The sequence below is a fragment of the Betta splendens genome, chromosome 22, assembly GCF_900634795.4.
Source record: "Betta splendens chromosome 22, fBetSpl5.4, whole genome shotgun sequence".
NCBI classification, from domain to species: Eukaryota; Metazoa; Chordata; class Actinopteri; order Anabantiformes; family Osphronemidae; genus Betta; species Betta splendens.
Genome location: NC_040900.2, coordinates 1,961,799 through 1,970,376, shown reverse-complemented (window position 1 = coordinate 1,970,376; position 8,578 = coordinate 1,961,799). Strand labels below are relative to the sequence as shown.

The window sequence follows — 8,578 nt, the reverse complement described above, 5'->3', positions numbered from 1 at the left end:
ATGATATTTAATAAAAGTGGGACTTTAAACTTTGTGGGTGGTATTATAATACTTTCTGTTATCTTCCCGTTAATTAACTAAAAGTCCGTTCAGGATCCGATCCCTACTGTTCAGTCTCACTTGGACTTCAGCCTCATTGAGTCTTGAGGTGATTTGAGTCAGGCAGAGATATGAGCGTTCAGAGCCCATTTCCATGTGGCTTTATCTCACTAACAGATAAGTGCGGGTGGCGTCTGCCGCTGTGGTGTGAACCCGAGGCTGAAGTCCAGCTGCGGCTGCTTTGTGTGAACTCTGAGTCTGAACAGTGACAGCCCCTGGTTCGCTCCCATGTTTTTGCTTCAGTTATCGTAGACTAAGACAAAGAGCAGCCTGGCTGAGGACTCGGGTCGTCACTGAAGGTGAGCACGTTTCAACGGTGCTTCTTCTCCATGTTTGTTCTGGCTTCCGTTCTTGTCTTCGTGCCTTCGCTGAGTCACTACCTCTTGTTTTGCCAGCGGAGGACGTGAAGGATGAGGCGCTGGAGGCCGTGTGTTGCAGCAGTGGCCCTGCTGCTGCTTGCTGTCGCTGGAGTTAATGTGGCGCATCTGCAGGCTGAGAACCTCAGTCTCCTCCGGCACGAGAAGCACAGCCTGGTCCTGAACCCCGGAATGAGAGGTACATGCGCTCGGCTGCTCTTTCAGGACCACTTCTGTCTTTGCTTTCTTTACTGAAGTGTTTAAGGCTTCTACTGGTGTTTGAGGAGTCAAATGCACAATGTTAAATTATGACAGCACGACCTCAATTAATATAAAGCTAATAAGGCTAATAAGAAGCTGACTATGTGGACCGCCCCCTGAACATGGGTCAAAATCCAACCTGAGTGACTCATCCTGTGATGGGATTTGTGGATCTCTGTGTCAGATAAACAGCTGTAATAGTTTGGCAGTGAATCAAGGTTTTACTGTGTTCATGGAGCCATCAGTGTCATACTGCATTGTCACTGAGCACAGAGAAGCTGAGGACGCTGCACTCATAATGACCAGCTAACACAACCGTGCTGTATGTCATGGTGTCTCCCACAGCGCTGCCCAGAGACTGCCATGAAATGCTGCTGGCTGCTTACGGCCAGGCCAGAGACGGGGTCTACCTCATCCAGCCCGGCGGCGACCCCATCGTGGCCTACTGCGCCATGCAGGAGGGGGGCTGGACCGTGGTGCAGCACATCACGGTCAACAGCAGTGTGAGCTTCGACCGGACCTGGGCTGAGTACAAGCGCGGCTTCGGGGACGTGAGCGGCGATCACTGGCTGGGGAACGAGTACCTCCACCAGCTGACCCGCGGCCCCGCGCGCTTCAAACTGGGGGTGAAGCTGGTGGATGAGGACGCCGTGACCAAGCTGGGGGAGTACGACCCCGTGCTGGTGGAGGACGAGGCCTCGGGGTACCGGCTGCGGCTGGGCTTGTTCCAGGGCTCGGCCGTGGACGCCCTGACGCTGGACACGGAGAACTACCTGCACGACAACCAGAGGTTCACCACCAAAGACAGGGACAACGACAACTACTTCCAGAACTGTGCACAGCTGGAGTTCCAGGGGGTGCCGGGGGGAGGGTGGTGGTACGACGCCTGTGCCGGCGCCAATTTGAACCGCAGGAACGTCATCTACTGGCAGAAGGACTGCAACAAGGAGCGGCTGTGCAAGTACGCGTGGATGATGGTGAGACCCTCAGACACAGTCAAGCTGGTTCCTGGAGGAGCCTGCAGCAGGGACGAGCTATGAGGACACGGGGCTGAAGATTAGCTTCTCTCTCAATAGGTTTTATCTTGGACACTGAATTCACAACAATCGATACAGAAACACATCATCTGGAAACAAACAGAACAAACGAACACTACGAAAAGCAAACACTTTTAGCTCTAGCTTTGTTTCAGTCACGTATGAAGCCGATATAATTGAAGCAAAGCATTTCTGACATTGCTCGAGCTGCAGACGTCTGGTTCATCACAGTTAAGTAAAAGTGTTCTGGACATGTAGACGGTGACGCGTCTCCTTCTCGTTCATCCGTTGCTTAAAGATGACAACAAAGAAAAGATCCTGAGGATAAATAGTAAAACTGATTCTAATAAAGTGTGCGTTCACATCCTTTAACCACTTTCTGTGTAAACACTGACACCATTAGCGAAACAATTAAAGCCTTTAAATTTGGATGTGAGCCATAAATAGCAGTGTAACTATGACATGATCTGATCTGAAGACTGACACTGTCACATGTGGGAAAAGCTTTGATTATCACAATCTTGATATAGCGAGCGACAGCCACATCAGGACAACAGGGATTAGCCCTTCAAAATAAAACACCAGTCCAAAAATGCACAGCCTCAATACAGACACAGTAACTGTACATGTGATTGGAGCACTGGGTCGAATCCAGACTGACAATATAAATAAAATGGGATTATCTGCAGGTTGATGGGACACCTCCACCTTTTCAGGCTGGTTCTGGGGTAAAACTAAAGCTTGGAGCAGCCTCCTTGCCTCCGTCTCTGAGTGACGCCAGCCAGAACATGTGACGCTTCACGTCAGCTTGGAGCTCACCCCAGGGTTGGGTCCGTACCAGTACAACTTCTCCTCAGTCCGTTTCTTCTTCCACTGGCAGAACAAGAGCATGCGGAAGGTCTTCTGGAAGGTCTTGTTGCAGAGGGCGTAGCACATGGGGTTGACGGTGCTGTTGACGTAGCACAGCCAGTAGCCCAGGTGCCACAGGGAGCGGGGGATGCACGTGGAGCAGAAGGTGGAGATGAGCACCATGATGTTGTAGGGCGTCCACGTGAGGATGAAGGCCAGCAGGATGGCGCTGAGCGTCTGCGCCGCCTTCTTCTCCTTGATCAGCACCATGCGCTTCCTCTTGGTGATCTGGCTCTTCAGCGTCATGTCCATGGGCTTGGAGGCCGAGGAGGTGGATGGCGCGCTCATGGACTCGGCCGAGGAGTACGAGGCCGGCGCCGCTTTGGCGTCTCCGTTTCTGGTCTGGAGCTCAGCGTGAGCGTCTTTGGCCGCGGGCCTGAACTTGTAGGACACGCACTTGCTCCTCTGGGAGCCGCTTTGGGGCGACGCCTGGAAGAAGGCGTCCTCATCGTAGCTGCCGGCGCCGCTCCTGCCGGACTCGCAGGCCTGGTTCCTGAAGGAGGCCTGGAAGCCCGGGGACACGGGCCGGTCCTCGTCCTCGGAGGACGCGTAGCTGTTGAAGGTGGTCAGCGGACCCGCCTTGGACCACTCGTCGCTGGTGGTCGCTGTTGATTTGCCGGCGTTGCTTCTGCTGGAGGACGACCAGGACGCTTGGTTCCTGTCGTGCGACGCCGACTTCAGCTTACAGCTGAAACAGGACCTGATAATGGTCTTCTGAGGCTGCGGGGCCCCAGAGTCTGCTGCGTAGTTGGTCCCCTGCAGCTCGGCCAGATCTTTGGTCCTCTTCTCGGTTTCCTTGTAGATTCTACAGTACAGGATCGTCATGACGGACACAGGAATATAAAAGGCAGCAATCGCTGTCCCAAAGGTTATAACTGGCTCCGAAAAAAACTGGATCCGGCAGTCCCGCTCAGGCACCGTCCTCTTTCCGACAAAGTACTGCCAGCAGAGAATGGGCGGGGCCCACAGGACGAGCGACACCAGCCAGGCCAGGCCGATCATGACCCCCGCTCGCTTGGGCGTCCGCTTGGCCCGGTAGGTGAGCGGCCGCGTGATGGAGAAGTATCTGTCGAAACTGATCACCAGCAGGTTCATGACCGAGGCATTGCTGGCCACGTAGTCCACCGCCAACCACAGGTCGCAGGCCAGGTTTCCCAGGGCCCAGTAGCCCATCAATATGAAGGAGGTATAGAGATTCATGGAGAAAACACCTATGATGAGGTCGGCAGCTGCCAGACTCAGTAAATAGTAATTATTCACTGTCTTGAGCTGGCTGTTGACTTTAAAAGACAGCATTACCAGAACATTCCCAACAATGGTGATGAGGCTGACGATGGCTGACACAGTTGCTATGGTGATGACCTCCCACAGGCTCGGTGGGACTTGCTGAGCGTCCATGGCACTGGCGTTCAGAGTGGAGTTTAGTGGGTTCTCTCCCTCCATGGTGGGCTTGTGTTTATTGGCATCCGACCATGACAGGAGCCTTCGGGTTTGTTTATTCTCAGACGAATCTCCTGGAAAAGAAACAAAAGAAAGTGAAGTCTTTCTGCCGGTTCCAGTCATGGCCGCTAGGTGGCAACATTGCACTTCTAAAGATCAGCTCAACCCATCTGGAAGGTTTCAGGCAAAACATCTGTGGCACATTTTAAAAATCCAGGTCATTACATCATTTTATTCCTTGCACTAAACCTGAGTTATTATATCATTAGTGAATTAATTCACTACATAAACAAATAGGTTTATTTTACACCAGCTTTACGAAGTCATTTCATTTAAATCCAAACCAAATAGACACATGCAGTCACACGAGCACAGACAGGACAGTGCAATTAATGTGAGGTTCAGGTGCAGGTTGGGGAGTGGGAACAAAATGAATCACCTGCAGGAGGAGGAAATCAAGCAGGCGTCAGTGACGGGTCGTTGCTGCATGGTCACAGTGTTATTATAAATGCCACCAACACACACTGACATTTAATGAGCCACCTCACAATCACAAATGTAATTAATTATTCATAGGATGAATGAAAGTGATATCAGTAAATGTAACTAAATCATAAGTTACACAAATTGTTCAGATTTGCCCTCTATTAGTCAGTCTGCTGCATTTTCTATAAGCCGACGCTGCACATTCATGCAGGAGATGTTAAATATGTTAAATGCATATTAAAAGGACAGATGTGATCCGTCCCCAGCTTCACTTCGAACTAACTGCCAGCTGTTTTTCTCATTCATGCATTAAATGGCTTGATGTGCTGATTGTACTTCATGTCGAAGAGAAACTGCACCAAATCAAATGAAAGCACTAATCAACCCAGTGTTTCAGCCTTCGGGGTCAGTGAAGTGGTCACCTGCACCCGTCAGGAAGATACACCTGCAATAAGCCGCTCCGCACCATAATCACTATAATCAAATAAAGGCTCGCGTCAACTGCTTTCACACCAGTTCTCCTCTCGTCCCAGACGAAACCCTCCTCTCAGGAAATCACTCAGCTCCACAGCGTCAGTATTCTCAGCTGTGCCACTTGTTCTGCTTCAAATAAGTGGCTTTCAGAGGCAGCGTCTGTGTCCTGCGTACGACCTTTCAGATAGAATAATATGGGTTCTGATTCTACGCATTTATCACCTGCCCCTCAGTCCTGCACTGGCACCAGTCCACCATCGCAGGGCACGGACCTTTGAGGCTCTGGATGTGGATCAAACACTAGAAGCAGTAAATGGCCGTCAGCTCCAGTTGCCAAATGTCTGTGGATGATGCTGGCACACAAATCAATTTGCTCCATCTTACGTAGCAGTCTTTTATTGAACACACAGCGAGGAGAGCGGTTCAGTAAGTCAGAGGCTGGACGTGTGTGAGGCGGAGTTGCTGATTGTAGCTCCCAGCTCTGCTTTAATGCCTTCACACAGTTCAAGCACATTTAGGTTTCTGTCTCACACACTGGCCTTCATCTCTCATTGCCAGGTCATCAGGAGGCCCAGTGGCAGCCGTGGCCCCCACAAACAGCATTCCTGTCTCTGTGGGGGTCCTGCTGCAGGACTCGGGTTGTCCCTCATCCTCCTACTGGCTCAGTGACATTCTCTATCACTGGCTCAAATGCCCACATCATGACTTGGCCCAAAACCTTTCCTAGCATGCATAAACTCCTAATGTTTAACTTATAAAGTATATTGTTTATAGAAGGCTGTCTTGTTTAAGGTCCTTATAATTGTTGTATATACAGTAAGTGTAATGTTAGTGTGACCAGGACAAAGCCTTCCTGCTTCGAGCAGATCTAAAAAAGTCTGTGAGAAAATAGTACTATTAATTTCAGAGCTAGAAAATTCTAATATAACAATTACTACTATTTAAATCTCATTCTTGACGTAGACCTGTTCATCTCAAAGAGGCAGAACAAGTCAATCCTGCTAATAGCGTCTGCATCCAGCAGGAAGCATTTTAATGGAACAGACAAACACTAGACTGCGTCAGTGTAACGGTGGATATGATCCTTGTTCCTATTGTGTGTTTGGGTGAAAAACATACAGAACACAAACCAAAGAACAACTGCCATTCATTTGTGATCATTTTTGTACTGTCAGCACATTAAAATAAAAATACCATTCATCCCTCCTCATGTAAACGTGCATCCTCAGATTATGACACTCACTCTGCTTCAGTTCACTGGGGGCAGATTACTGTAACGTACAGTAGGTAACGCAGCTCCTGGTGCAGAGGTGGACGCGCTGCAGGGCCCAAACTGGCACCTGTCCGTCTCACCAGGACTCCCAGTCACACCCAGTGACCTTTCCCTGCACTCCCCTTCAGCCGCAGCACAACCGCTCTGCACAGCGACGACAAGAACGCACACAGCGCGTCCGCATGACATTTGTGAAAGAAAAGGAGAGAAGATGAGAGAAAGCGACAGGAGCAGAAGAAGCGAGAGAGACAAAGAGGTGAGTCAAAGCCAAGGAGGCGAAGCACGGAGGAGTCTCTGCATATGTATGAAAGGAAGCCCAGAGGTCTTTGCCTAATAAATGACGTTCTGAGGAACTAAGAAGCGTTGTCTCATATGAACCCATATTAACATTAATCCAATGAGAAATGATGGATGTGTTCATTAGAGGAGGATTATGGCCAAACAATGACATTTAAAGCCTCTGGGGACGTGTTTTATGAGTGACTGCAGCATTTCATCATCTGGATAACGATCTGGCTTAAAACTCATTTGTGTGAGGACTTTTCTAAACAGTCCGTGCTGTCAGCGCTCGTGCCTCTGGCTCATGTGTTGTTTGTTCCCAGCTCATAACGCCACCACTTCTATTTAGGCGGATATTACATTTGTCTTCAAAAACAAAGCTTATTGGTTTGAATAGCGTCAGTGTTGTTCAAATATTAATTTTCAGCGTCTGGGGGAAATTAGCACACGTTGGGTTCAAGGAACAAAAACACAAGAGCAATAAAGCTGTCTGTTTATAGCTGTGTGTTCTCGCTACTGAGGTTTCTAATACACTTTCTTCCTCTGCCTCGAGTCCGTGCTGTAATAAATGGAAGCACATCGAGCCGAGGGCTGATGCCTCCACAGCTCCAGAACCACCGGCTACAGTTACAGTCCACAAAAACCACTGCACAACAGAGACAGGTCGGAAAGTCTTTTACTCCACAGCTTTGAGGGAACTGCTTTAACTGCTGGTAACTTGGTGAAAGCCCAACCCTTCCCTGCTCATCATTGTCATTCATGGAGATCAAAGACGTCACCTTCTCTTTCAGCCGTCGTCTGTTCCTTCAAAATAACACTGTTTAAATTTAAAACCAATTTTCAAGGCGCGTTCATAGAAATATGAGCAAATGTGACTTTAAGCTGAATCTAAGACAATGAGAGGATCGCGTGTTGTCACTACACCACGTCCAGGTTACAGATGCACTCACGTCCCTCAGGTCCACGCTCTCAGGGAAAAGCCTACGTTGAAAATACAAAGAATCGTGCTCACGTGACTCTATCACCACATGAAACCGGGTCAAGTCTTGGCTTAAAGACTAAAGTTACTAAGTGAGTCGTGCGTGTCATGTGAGACGGAATAAATAAGACATAGCTCTACTTACAGGTGACTTTCCTCAGACGTCACAGTCTTGTGTGTGTCCCAGTCAGAGCCGCATTCATACTTAATCCCTCTGTTTTGCCTGGAAAGCCTTCGGGTCAAGTGCGGCACTGGGAAACAGGATCACGGCGCAGCTGGAGAGGACTGAGGTGGACGGGGGTCCTGCCGGCGTGACCCTGGCGTGCCAGCGGCTCCGGGAGCGAGCGCGGAGTCGGAGGCGGAGGAGGAGGAGGAGGAGGGCGGACGCGTCCCTCCGCTCACGCTGCGCAGAGCTCAGCATCCTGCGCCTCCGAGCCCAGCGCGGCCGCCGGGCTCCGGAACCAGGCGGGCGTCCTCCGGCTGCGGATCATCCCTCCTCCAGTCATTCAGGAGTCAGGAGCCAATGAGCGGGAGCGGGAGGCAGAACTTTGCGTGGCAGAGCTGTGTGGAGTGAGCTGAGCTGCTGCTGCTGCTGCTGCTGCTGCTGCTGCTCGCTCACACACAGATGCAGATGACGCTGCTGGGAGGAGAAATTCCCACAGGGCTGAGTGGTTCATCATGTTTCGGGACAGTGAGCATGCAGCTCAGACCTCAGAGTACTAGACGGGGGGGGGCTCCACAGGGATGGGGGGGGCGTTTAGGCAGACAAGTCCAGACAAATTGTGTTTATTAAGTGTGTGGTCGCGCATCCCAAAGCAGAAACAGAGACCTGCTTTTCTTCTCTGATCGCGTGGAGCTCGGAGCCGTTTATCACTGAGCTCATCTGCTGCCGGTGGTTCCCACAGATAAGCGCCAGAGGTGACAGATGCCGCACACGCACGGACCTCCATGTGTGTATGCGTGCGTATAGATTTATATAGAGAGG

At 50.5% G+C, this 8,578-nt stretch overlaps 2 protein-coding genes across 3 annotated transcripts in view; one reads left to right on the top strand and one right to left on the bottom strand.

Moving 5' to 3' along the window:
* Positions 1-130: 130 nt before the first annotated feature.
* Positions 131-2,010, top strand: zgc:194887 (uncharacterized protein LOC571819 homolog). Its single transcript, XM_029138371.3, has 3 exons — positions 131-398; positions 495-654; positions 1,062-2,010. The coding sequence occupies exons 2-3, from the start codon at positions 510-512 to the stop codon at positions 1,754-1,756; spliced, it is 840 nt and encodes a 279-aa protein (XP_028994204.1). The 5' UTR covers positions 131-398; positions 495-509; the 3' UTR covers positions 1,757-2,010.
* Positions 1,779-8,578, bottom strand: part of chrm5a (cholinergic receptor, muscarinic 5a) — a 7,138-nt gene continuing 338 nt past the window's right edge. Inside the window, exons 1-2 of one of the 2 annotated variants that reach the window (XM_029138361.3) lie at positions 7,739-8,578; positions 1,779-4,176 (exon numbers count right to left, since the gene is read on the bottom strand). The exon at positions 7,739-8,578 is cut by the window's right edge and continues 338 nt beyond it. In XM_029138361.3, coding sequence (XP_028994194.1) covers positions 2,552-4,105 — 1,554 coding nt within the window. In that variant the 5' untranslated portion in view covers positions 4,106-4,176; positions 7,739-8,578 and the 3' untranslated portion in view covers positions 1,779-2,551. Of the gene's footprint in view, positions 4,177-6,305; positions 6,930-7,738 lie in introns of those variants that run through there. The other variant, XM_041069110.2, reaches the window with a different exon arrangement.

Coding starts and splice junctions, on each gene's coding strand:
- zgc:194887 (XM_029138371.3), top strand. CDS start 510: ATGAGGCGCTGGAGGCCGTGTGTTGCAGCAGTGGCCCTGCTGCTGCTT. Junction 655..1,061: donor CCTGAACCCCGGAATGAGAG/GTACATGCGCTC, acceptor TGTCTCCCACAG/CGCTGCCCAGAGACTGCCAT.